A 16,611-nucleotide genomic window follows, 5' to 3' on the forward strand; every position below is an offset into this window, starting at 1 on the left:
ACCCAAATGCCATAAAACAATAGTGCTACTTTCTATGAAAATCGCTTAATTTATAGAACAAAAAATAGTACACTAATAAAAAATTATGTTAAAAGAGCTTGCTGGAAGTTTCTTTATGTGCACACAGAACAAAAATATTTCTTAAATTAAACAGCAGCAAAATCCCTGTAACAGGCAACAAACCAAAACCTTAATAAAAAGACCAAGGTGCACCATGGATGATAACTCTGTTCCTTAGTAATAATCTAATGTGGCTTATATTTTCCAGCTTCATCTCATGCAAGCAGAGAGTTTTGATGTCTATATGTTGGGGGATTTTCTTTTTTTTTTTTCTGGACATTTCAGATAATAAACTCACAGCATTCCATTTCCCCAGGTATAGTCATTACTAGTTAGTCAAATAGCTAAAAAGGGCAGGCTGCTTTGCATAACATTTAATTAGTTTTAATTATCGATCGCATTAAAATGTGGCAAATTAAGCCCACATCCCATGAGCCACTGAGACTTAAGCAGTTTGTCACTTATCAATTCTTGCCTAAACCACTTGGGCTGTCAAATGCACACTATCTCATTCTTAAGATTTACAAATTTATTACCAAGAGATAAATAGCATTTGCAGTGAAGCTCCAACATTAACACATGGCTGTTATCAGCTTTTATTCTTTCTACCCATTCATGCATTCCTAATAGTAAATGACTGCCTCACTAACTTCAACAGAATAAAAATAAACCAGCAAGAAAAGCATATGCTAAATAGTTTTGTTGAACTAGGTTAGATTCCCAGGATCTTGCAGGATGACAAGCTCTAAACACCTATTCTCTACAAGGTATTTTGTGTCCAAGAAAACTGGAAAACCCACCATGTCAAAGAAGACAAACGTTCCTAACCATAACACTTCCCAAGTCCACTAAGGTTCAATCACTGCTACAAAATTGTCACACACCACTTTGTATCTTTCTTCTCCCCATTGCTGGCAGGATTAGGTTTTAAAAAACATTAAGGAGAGTGACTGAAGTCTACTTCCTCCCCTTATGTAAAACTCTTCTGGAAACCTGCACAGTGCCAAAGGTGAACTAGATTGAAAGGGAACTGACATTTCCAATCCCTTCTCACATTGAAGGCAACACAAATCTCCAGCTCCTGCACTGGGCTGGGCCAGCCTTGTTATTTTAACCCAGTTAAGTGTCCTCTCCTCAAGACTACTGAAGGGAATGCTGTAGAGAAGTATCATAAAATCTGCTCCAATCTGAGCCTTACCCTGGACAGAGATCAAACAATAATTGTTCTCTCAAAAGCAAAGCTTATAGACACAATGGTTCCTGCAAAGTGATTTCTTCACAGAAAGTACAATTTCCTGAATTTCCTTCTCCATTTATAATCCAAAAGTGAAGACAGAACTGTCAGTAGTGTTAGGGTGATTTTTTCATAGGAATAGAAACTGTAGGAACACTAATTATAATTAGGTTTGACAACTGCCTGGCTGTTGGCAACTGGGCTCTTTCCCCTTCTTGAACAGCCTCTATTTACAACACTGTCATGCTTACCTACTGCTTGATGGTGTATTTGGAGAAAGAAAATATCTTGATTAACCTGTCTACTGTTCCCACAAAAGAAAACATCTGCCTTATGGAAACTTGGCATCTAGGGGAGAGTAAGAGCAGAGCAATGATACTTCTGCACTCTCCCAACAGCCAAATATTTCCAGGTCTTGGTGAGTCTTGAGGAAATCTGTATTTATTGTCACCTCATCCTTCAATGGATCTCCTCCAAGTACTTGTCCAGACTCTCCTTGCAACAAAATTCTTCAACACACCGTACTTTTTGGCATGAGAATAAGCCCTACTGCACATGGCATGAAGAGGCGCATCCTTTTATTTGCTTTCAAGCTAACTCCTACTAGACAGCTTATGGCTGCTGTAATGGAAGAGACAGGGAATGTTTAACCCCCTCTCTGTGCCATTTAATGATTTTGTAGGTGTCTGTCATATTTTACACCTCAGCTGTCTGTTCTGGCCTTCTCACTACCACCTCATACAGGAGCAGAACCCTTCCTCAGCCCAGCTATCCTTCTCTGAATAGTTACTACCTATCTTCTTCTGCATGAAGGGACCAGAAACACAAACTTCCATCCTTTGTTGTCTTTCTTCAAGTGATTTTAGTGGTGCTAAAAACAGTAATAGAAACATGCAACTTTCATCCAGTGGGCTTTCCTGTTTAGAATGAGAATAGAAGTGTTACTGGACTGGAGTCACCAATAATTACAGCTGTTATCTATTACGAGCAATTTAACATCAGGATCAGCAATAGGCCTATTCCTAGGAGCAGACTGTCAGAAGAGGGTGTAACAAAAGCCAGCCCCTCACACTTTTAAAACACAGTTACCAAGCATTAGCACAGCTTTCAATCACAGAATAATTTTTTTCATAGAAATGTGACTTTATGTAACTATGATGTACTTTGAAACAAGGACTCAGCAGATTTCAACCGACAAATTAAATCCATGTAGGAGTAACATCTTAGGGCTTTATTTGATATGCACACTTCAGTAGTCCAAATGCTGTCAGCTCAATGTGCTAACAATGACACCTGCTTTTAAAGAGAGTGAGGACCTGCTCCTGTTTAAAGCATACATAAGCCTTTGGCCAGTTAAGAGGCCAAAATTCTGAACCAGAAACAGCTGAAACAGTTAGAACACAGAACACCAACCATTTCAGGTTCACACTCTCAACTGCCAAAAATGCAAGCTGTGGTTGCCAGTCCCTGTAGCTGCCAGTCCCTGAGCAACCACATAAACCTTTGTGCTGGTGAAGCAAAGGGAAAACCTGTTGCTACAGGCTTAAGGATGGTAGAAAGCACATCCAGTCTTACTTGCCACTTACACTAACACTCAGGAAACATCATAGGTGTTAATTAGTATTTGCTCTCAAATGTGCACAAGACAGCCTGCTAGATGCTGCAACTTGAGAAGCCAGGTTTCCAAGCCCCTAAGAGATAAACAAATGTAGTCACTATACACAACACAACTTCTACACAAAAATATAATAAATTGTGACGTGAATTAACTAATGACAACGAAGTGAAAGAGCCCATCCATCTCTTGGTCACTAGGCAAGAAACTTTTCCGAGCATGTGGCAGCAGGACAGTAACAATGACAGTTATCACAGCAAGATTTCTGCTTTTGATTAGAAATTTGTTGCCTGTACAAAAAATCCCAAAGCTAAATCAGCACTCTCCCCCCTCCCTTTCTGGTGACACAAAAGTGAGCCAATGTGATACTGAACTTGAAAAAGAAAGGGTTCCCCAGCAATAATGGTATAGGAACACCACCAGCTTGCAGGTTGTCCTTTAGAAGAGGATTCAGTTGCAGCCACCCTATCAAGTATCGACTTCACCCCACAACCCGGGAAAACCACACAGGAAAACACCTTACACGGGGAACAGCAAGCAGTATCTAAAGAACTGGAATCAATGAGATGAGATGAGCTCTGAGATGGAGCTAACGCGCTTTAACAGACTCGACGCCTGCGGCAGGAATCCACGGGCGCTCCCCGACACACGCCCTTCCCTCCACACCTCCGACCCCCACAGCTCCAGGCAGGGCAGGGCCAGGCGGCGGCACCGCACCCCTGCCGGCACCGCGCCCGTTCCGCCCCGCTTCCCCAGCCCGGGGCTGCTCCAGGGCCGCCCCCAGCGCTGTCCCGGGGCCGGCGGGCGGACACACGGCGGGGCAGGCGGGCGGCCCGGGCCCCGGAGGGCTGCCTACCTTCACGGCTACTTCCGGGGCCGCGTCGACGGGCAGGGCCGGGGGCGCGGCGGGCGGCGCCCGAAGGTGCAGCACGGCATCGCGGCTGGCGAGCACGGCGGCGGAGCGCTGGGAGCCGCCCTCGGTCTCGGGCTCCGAGTCGGGCTCCGAGTCGGAGCCGCCGTAGGAGGCGAGCGCGGCTATAGCCGCCGACATCTTGGCGCGGTGGATGACGGGACGGGCAGGTCCTGGCAGCTCCGCAAGGCTCGATGCGTCCCTTCCCCTGCAGAACGAGCGGGGTGAAACTGCGTCTTAAAATTGTGGCTCGTTAAAACAGAAAACACACTCTAAAGGATAAATTTTGTTACAGGATATACAGGCGCTTGATGGGAGAAGATCCCATTTGGGTGTTGACGGTGCTTAACCTTTCAGGACTCTACAGCAGGACTACAAGCTCCAGCATGCAACGCGGCGCCGCGCTCGGAAGTTTCCCTCCGGCTCTCGCCTCCACTTTGCCTGGCGGCAGGGGAAAATAAATATTCAAGAGCCCGGGGAGAACTCCAGCCGCCCACTTCTTCCCCCACACAAAGCGTCTTCGCCGTCTTTTCGACAGAGGACAACGGATCGGGGAGCCCGGCCCCACAGGACCCCTGCTTATCACCCCCGGGCTCCCACCGCTCCGGCCCCGTGCCGTGCCCCGGGGAGCTCCGCCCCCGCGCGCTGATTGGCCGTCGGCACACCCGGCTTCGGCACGTCACAGCGGCGGGACCCCGCCCCGCCCGCGCCGGGGAGAGGGAGCCCGGCGGGCCGGACTGTACCACCTGCCCGCCCGCGGGGTGGGGGGCGGTGGCGCATGGACCAGCCCGAGCATCGGGCGGTGGGGGGGGGCGGCCGGGTTCGGCCGCCGGGTAAACAGCGCTTCCCCCCCCGCTCCCTCCCGCCCGGCTCGGCGCGCCGGGAGAGGCCCCGCCCCCCGCGCGCGCACACACGCGCACACACACAGAGACACGCGCGCGCTGCCCGGTGTCTATTGTGAAGCCGCCGGGGACGCTCCGCGCCCGCCGCCGCCCCCCGAAACACGGAGCCGCCGGCTGCGAATGGCCGGCGCCGCCTGAACTTCCAGCGCCCCGGCGGCCGCGGAGGGAGGGGCTGAGGCTGAGCGGCGTGAAGGTGCGCAGCGAGGGCAGGCGAGTAAGTGCCCCCCGCCCCCCTGCCTTGCTTCCCCCGCGGTCTCTGGGACTGGCGGGAGGGACCGGCCCCCGCTCCCCATCGCCGGCGGGGCTGCGGGACGCGCCTACCCCACAAAGGGACCGGCGCTCGCCAGGTGTTGGTCCCCTCCCCTTTGTCCGCGCCCGCGCGTGGGGCGGCGGCGGGAGGCTGTGATGGAGGGAAGGTGGAAGCCCGCCGCGGAGCCGCTTTCCTCCGTGTCCCCGCCGCCCCCGCGGGCAGGGGCATGAGGGGGGCGTGTTGCGAGGCGGCGGAGGGGAGGGGGCCGCACTTGTGCCGGAGCGCGGCGCTTGGCTCTCCTCCTCCCGCTCCCGGCCGCCCCGTGTGCCCGCGGCGGGATCGGCCGGCGGGGAAGGTGCGGGGAGCGGGGCCGGGGTCAGCGCGCGGGCGGGCGGGCGGGGGGCGGCGGGTGACGTCACCGCCGCCAGGTGCGGGGAGCGGCGCCCCCTCCCATCCCCGTCCGTCCGTCCGTCCCCTCCCGCCGCCGGCACCGGCGCTGGCCCGGGCAGAGGTGCGGACGGGCGGCGGGACCGCCGGGGGATTCGGTCCGGTTCCCGGGCAGAGCTGCCCGCCGGAACACTGCTACCATTGTTAGGAGGGCTCGGAGATCGCGGGGGATGGCCGGGAGCGAGGAGAAGCGCGTAGGTTCCAACTTCTCCCAGCCCGCTCCCGATCGCCTTCCTGCGCGCCCGCGGACGGGAGCGATGGGAAGGACGGAGCGGCGGCCGAGGAAGCGCTGGCGGTGCCGCCAGGTGTGTGCAGTGCTCCCGCTCGCACCTGGAGCCGCACAGTGCCATGACTTCCCTTCGAGCCGCATGTGCTTTCGGAATTAAAGTGAGCACACAGTGACATCTAATTGTGACACAGTGGCATTTAATCCGATTAAATGCTCTACTTTGAATTTTCCACCCTTTTCAGCAGTCACGGTTTAAAACATTTGTTAAACATTTGTTTTCTTAGCTTGAGAAGGTATCACTTCGTTTTATTTGGTTTTTTTTAAAAGGCTAGAATAAACGTAGATGGCATATAGAAAGTGTTGGTAGTGTGGAGTGGAGCAAGGTGCTGCATTTAGATTTGTTCTGTTAGACACAGGTATGCTATGTCTTTGTGTGCTAGAACAGGATTTTAGGTAAAAGTCCTACATATTTCACCGCTAAGACCTTTTGTATGCATCTCCAACAGCTGAAATATGCTGCATTGAACCAACATTTCATATGGTAATGAGCTGACTTTTTCATCTTAAATCTAAGGATGATGAATCCATAAGTAAGGAAAACTATATGACACTTCACATGAATCACTGCTTATTAATATCAAAAGGGGTTCTTCCACTGCAGTCAATTGGTTTATTGGCAGCAATTGTTAACTGATTCCATATGACTGCATTCCTTTTTCTCTTGGCATGCAGATCGTAGGTATTGTCTGAAGTTAAAAGGTGTGCTTCCTGAAAAGTGAAAAATTCAAGGTCTGTTTGTGCAACCAGTTTGTGATGTTTTGTCTGGAGAACTGTATTGAAAATCATTAAAGTAGTTCTGCCTTGTTAACCTTGAATTTTAAGTGTTTGATTTACAAAGCTTCGGTAGCTGACATAAGTATGTTCAACTGTGTTGTGTCCAAGCATCCAAGTTTGCTTGCCAGTGAAATGCAATCATCTGGGATTCTAGACGCTTTTGTTGCAGAACCTACAAAAATCATTTACTGGTTTAAAATAGCTGCCTTCCTGGTACCAGCTGTAGTAGATAAACAAATACGTGAGAAGGCATTCAGGGCAATACTGTCTGAAGTTTCTCATTGCTTATATAGTAGCAAAGATTAATTTTCAGCAAGTGAGCCAATGTCACTTCTGGGTATAAAAAACTGACTTGACTATGCTTTGAAAGTGTAGATGGCTAATGTACACCATGATCTAAAATCTGGTTTTGTCAAAAAAGCTGAGGAGTTGCTGCTGGTCATTTGTGTTGAGCTAATATACTGGTGTATCTTGACTATCAGCTGCATATTTGTAATTTCAAGAAGGGGTTGATCAGTATAAAACAAACTGAAAGGATGATAACAGTTTTTCTGAAAAGCTCTGCTCATTGATTACTGTGTGCTGCATGTTCCCATTTAACTGAGTTCCACAAAATGTGTTCTGTTGTGCGTTGGTTGCTGCTGGTTCCGAGGCAGACTGAGGCAGTGGGTGGAAGGTGGTTCGGGTTGCTTGGCTTTGCTTTCCATCCAGCTTTTTCACTGCTGCTTTGCCTTGCATTCACTTTGCTTCTCTTGCTTTAATTTTCCAAAGGAAGATAATACTGTCTCCCTTTGTACAGCACTCATATATCAAGAGGGCCTTTTAACACTTGTTTGTTACTCCTCATATAGTGGCAAATACTATTCCAAGTATTACCATGTCTTTTCCCCTGGTGAAAGGAAAGAGGAAGAAGTATTTTAGGAGAGTGGTTCCTTGAGCAGTAGAAGCCAGGTTTTTACCTTTTCTTTTTCTTTTATTTTTTTTCCTTTTTTTTCTTTTATTTCTTTTTTTTTTTTTTTTTTTTTTTTTTTTGTGTGTGTGTGGGTTTTTTCAGGGTTTTTTTTAATCCTGAGAGTGGTTGTAAGCTATAATGGAATTTTTTTTTAGTACAGTCTCATTCTTTTGTAGATTGTCTAATGTCCGACAAGGTGTTAATGCATTCTGAATCCTTTCCCTTGGTCAGGACAATTACAGCATCTTGATTTCGTGAACTTAGCATTTTATAGGTATCTTTGGGAATTGTACATCTCTGACAAATTTGGTTGGATTCAGCCAGCCAGTTTCCAAGTGGAGGAACACCCATCAACCCCCCCCCCCCCCCCCAAACACTTCCTGTTTGAGGCTGATTTGCTTCACAATTTGAGGTACAATACATTAAATTTTAACATTTCACAAATTTTCCTCCACGTCAGTCTTTTTCTTCCCTATAGTTGATCACGAAATCTGTTCCCTCTACTTTTAATGTATTCTATCCTACTTTCTTTTTCCTTTGCTTGCTCTTTCATAGTTCTTTTTTGTTGCTTTCCATTATGGGCATGCTTTATCTCACACCCTTGTGCTTTCAGCTGGTTTTTCTTCCCCACAGAAAATGATGCATATAATCCTGCTTATTCTAGTTTTTTCCTGTGTATTTTTTAGTTCTTCTAAATTGCTATCAGCCCCTTTGCATATACTCTCACTTCTCATCCACCAAGATCTGTAAGGCTGCAGTTTGGAGGAAAGGGAGGGGAAAAAAAACCACCATGATACTTATCGGACAGAGAATTGAACCAAAATATGAAGTTCTGTTGTCTGTGGGAAATACAGATTTGAAAGAAAATGAGGGTTTTTTGCCTCTGTTCATATTCTTTTGGCTGCTGAGAAAAGGTATAATGATGTAAGCCTTCTCAGGTTACTCCTGCTGCGTTTGGATTGGGCCCTTTTCTAAGCACCTGCTTGTGTGTCTGGTGCATCTCAGTGTTCTCTAATGTAGCTGCTTGGAGACTGGAGCACATTTTATAACTCGCGCTCTGCTGTTTCTGCTGCCTTGGAGCCTCTGACTGCTGCAAGGGTGATAATACCTCTTTTCTAGTTTTTGTTATTTTGGACTAGGTCCCGGATTCTGAAAGATACCAAGGCGCCAGATTGCAAAAAGAGTTCTCTGTTCCAGTACATCTGTGAATCAGTCTCTTTAAGTTTTTTGGAAGGGATCTTGAGGTTGTCTGACACAGATTACATGCTATATATTTCATGTTTACAAGGTGTGGTTTCAAAGAAAGAATGATATGGGATAAGACTGAAACAACTTAGACTGTTGTACTTGTTTCAGATGACTTTGCAAACTAAATAATATTTGTTGCAGAGCCACCGCTTCCCTAGAGGATGTAAGCTGTGCAGCTTCTTCGAGCTACTCAGCTGCATATGCAGTACTGTGAACTGCATCTTACAGCACAAGCTGAATGAGTACTGTGTCAGAGAGGCAGCAAAACTAATTGTAGACTTCTGGGAATATAAACTTAATTAGCATAATTATAAATTTATATTGGTTTTCTTAATTCTCTGAAAAATGTTTTTTCAAATCAGTTAAAGGACAGAAAACGTCATCAAAAGTGTATACATTTCTGAAAATGTGCTGTGTTTTTGGGGGAAGCTAGATTGACAGTTTGCTTGTCTGTTGGTGTAAGAAATTACCTTATACTTTCAAAGAACTACAGAATAACAAACAAATGTAGTTACATTTTAGCAAAGCTCTTAACAAAGAGCAGAAATAATGGATAATTTTCAATGAACTTGTACCTTTTTGTTGGCTGACTTTTTCAATTAGATACTATAGTTGCAACATGAATTTAGTCTTCTGACAGCTGATTCCATGCAGAATAAAATATTATAAATGCCCTAACAATATGACATTTAAAACTTATTAGAAAACAGGAATCTATTCTAAAGCCAGGTGTAGGTTTTTGGCATATAATAAAAGACATTATATTCTGTTGAAGAGTTTTTTTTATAGCTAAGGCATTTGTACTGTCTTTTCCCTTTTTTTCTGCTCTGTGGTAAGCTGTATTCATTTTCTGCAAGTATTAATGGAGTGTCTGTTCTCTATTTGCCTCTTGTTTTCACACATTGAAAAACAAATTTGGTCGAAAATTGGTCAGTAGACTTTAAGTTACTGAAGGAGAGTTTCCAACAAATACTCTCCGAGTGATCTCAAAGTTTGCATAGAGAACAGGACTGAAAGTCGTTGGGTGCTCTCAATGAAAAAATATACACATGTAATTCTCATCCTTTACAATCACAAATGCCTGCAGATAGAAGTATGTGGTGACAGCAGACTGATGGTAGACTCAGTGGTACTAACTGAAATCACAAGTATTGGTACTGCTTCTGCAATGATAAATGTGCCTCACTAATCTACATGGGGTTTTATTGCAATAGTAGCAGAGTGGATTAAATATGAATAAAGTTCGACTTTGACTTTGCATACACTTTTAAAAGGTGCAATTGAAGGTTCCTCACACCAGGCTATTAAATGAAAAAGCCATGATATGAGAGGTAAAATATTTTCATGGATCACAAAAATCTCTGAGAGGAATTAACAGAAATATTAACTTATAGGAGACTTAATTTTTTCTCTTAAATATTGAACAGGAGCTGTCCAATATATTTTATTAGTCATCTGTAGAATTTGAATCATAGAGTAGAATTATTTACTGAGGATTTAAAACAATTTAATCAAATTCACAAATATTGGAAAGGTCACCTGAGAAGTCTAAGCAAGCTTTGTGGAAGGACAGCAGGATGGACAGGTAAAACTGCCTCTTGGTATAGGCAAACCAGTGTGTTTTGGAAGCAGAAAATAAGTTTCCATTTATATGTCTGAAGAGTTTCTAAATTAACTGTATTAATGTAACAAAATTTTTGAGCATTATTTTAAGGTTTGATAAGGTACTGTTATTCAAATTATAGGTGTAATCAGAAGTGGGCAAAAAAACAGAGAAGGAATTGCCATTGTATACAAATTCATTAATTCTTATCTGCTATTCAAAGTGCATTATTAACTGTCAATTAGTTTAAAAGAGATAAATCACACTATTGCAAAGAGTTTGATATGATGGATATGGCAGTGTTTGTCAAGGGAATGAAAAGATTGGAATTATTTACCCAAGGAAATGAAAGAAAGTGAGGAGTGGGCTATAAAATACATGTGAATTTAAGCTCTCCAATAGCAGATGTAAAAGCAAAAAGCCCTTCAATCAGTAAAAAGCAATTTATTGAAGCCATATGTTTTTTGCAAGGCGGAGGGAATTGAGACTTTTTCCCTGTGTCTGCTAAATGTACCTGTATTTCTCTTGATACATGTATGTATCTGTATACCTGTCTTTCCCTGATAGACTGTTTCTCTTGAACACACAGAACCAGCTTAAACTCCTTGCTTTACTTGCTTCAGTAATTTGAACTTTGTTCTTTCTCATCTGAGGTGACTACTCAAATAAATTAATATTCATTCCAGTGAGGTATTCTCAGTTTTCAATAGCTGAAATAAATGTTGTAATTCCTGGGTTTTGGAGTAATTTTCTGGCTGTTTGATGTACTGAACTATTTTACACAGAATGAAGCAGTCCAAGCCAGAAAGGTAACAAGTAAAACTCCTTCATCAATAGTTTGAATATAGAAATGGCTTGTAGCATGGGGATGGGAAGTTTGAAAAATCATGAATGAAAATTGATGTATGAAGTGAAGCTGTCTTAGACCAGTCCAGCAAGTTTATGAGTGCCCTTTTTGGGTGTGGAGTCTTCTTCCTTTCAGAGTAGCTCTTTTGTCTGGTATCTGCACTGCATAGCAGATGCATAGGTTATGGAAAACTGAAAGAGTGATTGACACTGAGATACTTTACTGGTCATATTTATGCTAAATACTATATTGAAGTGGCTTGTCCAGCTGCTCCCAGTTGCCAGTTCTGATGTGATGTCTATAGGGTGGCCAAAATTAGAGTTGTTAGGGATATTTCTCCAACATGACCCTCTTTATGGTTTGAGAATCTTTTACCTTCCAGCCATATTCAGGTTCACATAGATTGTCTGACAGATGAGCTGTACCAGATAAGTGGTTTTCTACAAAAATATCTCATTATCATAAAACAAAATCACACCACGCCTTCAAGTAATTAAAAAAAATTGGGAAAATCACAAGTCATTTATAAGTTGATAATATGTGGGAACTTAAGTAGTTCAACCAGCACTTGTAAAAGTGGCATGCAGAGTCAGCTTTTCAGTAAAAAAAGGAAATGCTTAACTTGTTAAATCTTGTTCAGCCACTAGCCACTGAATGTCTGTGCAGAAATGCTTAGAAAGGTCTTTTAACTCTCAACAGCCTTTTGTTGATGTTAAAGGAGAAGGCTGTGATTGACAAACTTCCTCAGCTGTTTCCATATGCAGTTGTGAAACTTAGCAAGCTTGAGAATACAAGAGAAAATACAGGTTGAGTTTGTCATAGGTCTCTTCATTTGGAAGCCTCTCTTCAGCAACAAGGGCTTTACAAAAATTGTCTAATTTGTGGGGAAGGAACTTTGAGTTCTATGCCACCCAGCTACCCAGTATGGCAGATATTGGTCTCTGATGGTGATACAGGACAGTGGTATTTGTTACATCTTGATACTCTGAGCAAACTGCTCTGGCTGATCCTGATCCAGGTTTTGGGCAGCCTCAAATGTCCTATGATTAAATGATCTTCACAGCAGAGGGAAAAATTATCTTACAGTTAATTCAGGAGGAGTGATAGGTGACTTTGACTGCTGTAGTGATGGTAATGAAAGTTCCTGGCATTGCAGTTTGATCTGAATTTTCTCTTGTAAAAACAGATCCAACCCTGTACAACACATATGTGGTGTTGCTGGGCTTACACTGTAGCTGAGGAATGGCATTACATGGCAGGATGCATACAGGTATCAGTCACAGGCAGAGTGAACTCAAGATTCAAGACTGTTGTGCCAGGGAAGCTTCCAGTGTGGCACCCACTGGAAGCAGTGCTGTCTGTGTACCCAGGCAAGACAAAGGGATGCATCCTGTGGCTCTGCCTAGCATGAGTAGTCTACTAAAAAAATAAATTAAAAATATCCCTGAGTTAAAAAGAAGTTAACAGTTTTTGTTTCCCACGGAAATGAACTTCAAGCAAATCTGCCTTCAGCAAGTTCCATGCTACAGGAGGGATTCTGTACAATTCAGTCCAAAAAGATTATCTTGTCTGCCAGCTATGATGTTTCCAGTCAGATATTAGGAATTGTCTGTGTCTAGCTGATTTAGCTAGACTTTTGTACATTCTACTTCTAACTATAAAATTTTATTTCTTTGTCCAGAAAATGGAAGAAATTTTATTAGCAAGGAGAAAGATTTTTGTTTATACTATTGCTCTAAAAGATGTCCAGTTCTTGTGGGAGGAGAATTGGACCTCTCTTCCATACCTGTCACTACTCAAGACATTATTTTATTCTGGGGTGACAAGTGAAGTACATGTCTAAGTTCTGGACAGGTTTGTGTTCCTCCTGTATGGTGATCTATTCCATCTGCAGGAAAGTTCAGAGTGGTGCTTAATGGCTCAAATGTTTTCAAGTACTGGCTGTATTCATTAAAAAATTGATAGCAGTGATAGTACATTGAAAGGGATAAAGAAACCGATTGAGGTAGATGGGATTGATCCTTAAGGTCTATCACATTTCATAGATTCTTAAAGCACTACCATATTTATAGGCTGTCTTCTAGTAAGCTATAGTTTCCTCATAAGTTTACTATCTGTTTGTTTATTAGAAATCTGATCAGTGTTGCAAAAAGTTCAAAACCTGTGGACCATCCCTTTGAGTGTCTGGTGATTTGGTTAATAGAGCATAGCATGTAATAACTGGAATGGCCTTCTCATGGTGGATTGCCCAATGATGGGACATCTTAATAAATGTATGTAAATTTGTGACCTAAATTTTTTATTAATTCTGAACTGCCATCAGCTTCTGACACCATGTGCTCTGTGTAGATATTAAAGAGTTTCCATAGGAAGTAGCTGCTTAATGATCAGTATTATCCTAAAGTAATACTTGGTAAGAAGTTTCATGTAGAATAACTTACTGGTAGAGAAAAATCTTTTAGTATTTTCAATCTCTTGCCCTATTGCATAAAACAGCCCCTTAACTTTATCTTTCATTGTTTCTGGGAATACATTGAAAAGCAAAGGCATTTGTATATAGAAACAATCTAAATGGGTCATCTTTTGTGTCTGAGCATTTTCAGAAATGTAAGTGCTTTCCAGTAGCTCAGTGCTTCTATATGGAGCACTGGCTACCAAGGCTGATTTTTGAGGTATGAATGTGGTAAGAAGTGTTTCAGATTTTTGGAATCCTAAAACATATGCTGATTATAGATAGTCTAGTCCATCCTTGATTATAATGAGCCTCTTCACTAATAGTAATTTTTTTAATTGAAACTGTCTGTGTCATTACAAGAAAGAGTCTTTTTAGAAAAAAGGATTAATTTTATTAAGCAAAGAGATAAAGGTGTGGTTTTAAAATAGAGACAGTTGGGAAAAAAGGCTTTAAGAGCAATGTAATGCAGTCATAAGCATATTGGATGTTGAGGTACTGTTCTGTTTTTTGGTCAGTTTTTGTTTTATGAGAGAGCTTGATGGTAACTTTTTAGAAGGCTGAGGGACTTTTAAGGACAAATTCTTCTCTACCTGTTTTATATCTCCTTTTTCCAGGAATTGATGAGATCATGTAGCAGTACTTTCAAACATGCACTATAAGACTCTTTAATTTTCCACCTTCCTCAGGAGTCTGACTTCCAACATGAAGCTTTTAATGTTTGGTGTTTTTTTTTTCCTTGCAGCTTGCATGTATGCCATTTTTGCAAGTTAGCAGTTTAGCTTATTTTTCAAGATATTACATCCATTTAGATCCCAAGACACATCTGTTAGCTTTATTTTTAGAGTGCTCAGCTACCTCTTAGCTGGAGTTGCAGACAAAATGATAGATGGTTGTGATTTCATGTTGAAACAAGAGCAACAATTTGGACACTGTTGTTGAGAGGATTCTAGAGAAGTCTGATTCACCTGTACTTGGGGACAGTACTTTGATTCAAAATAAACACTTCAGAAAAATATATGTTGTGTGTGACTGTTGAAATATCTGGAGCCTTGTAGAAGGAAAATATTTATTAAGGGCGCAGAGTTACAGCTTTTCAAAAAATGAAGACATTTTCAAATGCTTAAAACACACAATAAAACACTTGGTTTTAATTATAATAATAATATTGTTGAGATTGACATGGAGTTTTTTTCTGAACTGTCTTAATGAAAATTTATATCTGGTACATGGTAGTCCCACTGCAGTGCATGTATGAATATTGGCTAGAATTATGCAAGCTTTGGAGATAAGATTTAATAAGTGACGTGCAGATCTATTTTAAAAATGTAAGATCTGGAGGATGTATTGTGTGTCCTAACTGCTGAGTCATACACAAATATTTGATCTTTTTCTGCTCTTTTGAATCTCGAATTGTTTTGTGCTTACTAGCACAATGGCAAAGGTAAGGTGAATATTCAAAGTTGTATTTGTCTATAACGTATTTTTAATATATGTGTTGTCCTCCACAGGAGATAGGATGTATGTTTTTGAACTCCCAGAAGACCAAGGAAGATGCTTCTGCTTTGTAGGGAACAGACCTAATATCAAAGATGGGTACCCTGTCTCCTGGCCATATTTTGTAAGAGAAAAATAAGGACAGCTGTTTCATTTTTTGAAGGAAAGAATGTAAGCAGCTGAGTTCATCTCCAGTGGATGAAGAAGGTTGCCTGTAGATTTAAATCTGACAGATGAAAACTAGAGAAGGGATGGAATTTAAAGTTTACCTGTCTGTACTGTCATTCATAGATTTTAGTTTCATGTCGTACTATGTGTTGGTAGTCTGGAAGAGGTTAAAAGAGGTTTCTTCTCTGAAAAGAGGTTTCTTGTCTGACAGTCCATACTGTCATGGGCCATATGATGGGGCTGAGACAGTTCTGGCTCATTTCCAGACATGAGCAGATAGCTGTCTTCAGCTGCCCATGTAGGTGTACTGTAAATGTTGTATTAGATCTGGGCTTTAACAGTTCAGTCAGATTTGACCGAACTGTATGTAATGAAAAGTTGCTTGACACAACATGTAATTAAAAGCAAGATGGGGTGGGTTTTTTTGTTTGTTTTGATGCTTTTGTTGTTGGGGTTTTCTGTAAAAATAAAGTTGTCTGTGCAGGAGTGAAAAAATGTATCTTTTACATGAAAGCTGATACACTTAGGTCTGTGGGAATGGAGTCAGTGTCTTATAGTGTCTTTATTAGAAAAAACTAAGTATGCCTCAAAGTAAACACTACTGGTGATTTAATATTTTTAATACCTTTCCTCCTCCTGATATTTCAATATGGAGTGAAGTGGTTAGGTGCACTTTGCGTAATTTAAATTATTAATAACATATTAGTAATCTTGAATGCTGTTTGGGAACAGACAAAAATTAAGCTGACCAGTAACTATCATATCATGGCTTGGTAGGGAAATGAGAATTGACAGACTGTAGAACCATGTTTCATTGTGATTACAAATTTCTCTCCTTCACCAAAATTCTGGTCTCAGCAGGATCATGTTCTTCCCTGTATGTATTAAGTTTAAAGTCACAGTATTTTCCTCTCACTCTTCTAAATACAACACATAAGTGCTGATTTCCCATCAGCTTTCTTTATTGCAATGGAGCATGAACTTATGAAGGTGATTTATTCCTACAGGCAGCAGAGAGACGTTGAGCAAAAAAATTCAGCACCTCTCAATGTTTTCCCCCATTTTCAGTGCCAGATATGCTTAAGCATCTGTTCCTGAATCTGGTGGTGTGCTGCAAACCTTCACTGCTGTGATGCAGCTAATAAGAGCATATATTGAACTTTTTCTAAAACAAGTAGTTTTCAAACTTTTTTCCTTGGAGCTGCTGAGCATTGTTTACTGCAGTTTGAGAAACACTACCTTGGTTTAAGTATCCCTGCTCAGTTGTACCTCCGTGAGGCGATAGGTTCACTGTGTTTCAGTGGAGAGAGGAAGGTACCCAACACTGCTGCTTTGCTAAAGGGCAGTGATGACCTTCCCTTAG

At 42.5% G+C, this 16,611-nt stretch overlaps 2 protein-coding genes across 5 annotated transcripts in view; one reads left to right on the forward strand and one right to left on the reverse strand.

Moving 5' to 3' along the window:
- Positions 1-3,960, reverse strand: part of CDC40 (cell division cycle 40) — a 35,286-nt gene extending 31,326 nt beyond the window's left edge. The window contains exon 1 of the mRNA XM_058021528.1: positions 3,766-3,960. Coding sequence (XP_057877511.1) covers positions 3,766-3,960 — 195 coding nt within the window. The remainder of the gene's footprint in view (positions 1-3,765) is intronic.
- Positions 3,961-4,708: 748 nt separating this feature from the next.
- Positions 4,709-16,611, forward strand: part of WASF1 (WASP family member 1) — an 87,138-nt gene continuing 75,235 nt past the window's right edge. For 2 of the 4 annotated variants that reach the window (XM_058020658.1, XM_058020660.1), the window contains exon 1: positions 4,847-4,935. The gene's annotated coding sequence lies outside the window, so the exon portion shown is untranslated. Of the gene's footprint in view, positions 4,936-16,611 lie in introns of all 4 variants that reach the window. The other 2 variants (XM_058020661.1, XM_058020659.1) reach the window with 2 other exon arrangements.

This window comes from Melospiza georgiana, chromosome 3 (genome assembly GCF_028018845.1).
Source record: "Melospiza georgiana isolate bMelGeo1 chromosome 3, bMelGeo1.pri, whole genome shotgun sequence".
Taxonomy (NCBI): domain Eukaryota; kingdom Metazoa; phylum Chordata; class Aves; order Passeriformes; family Passerellidae; genus Melospiza; species Melospiza georgiana.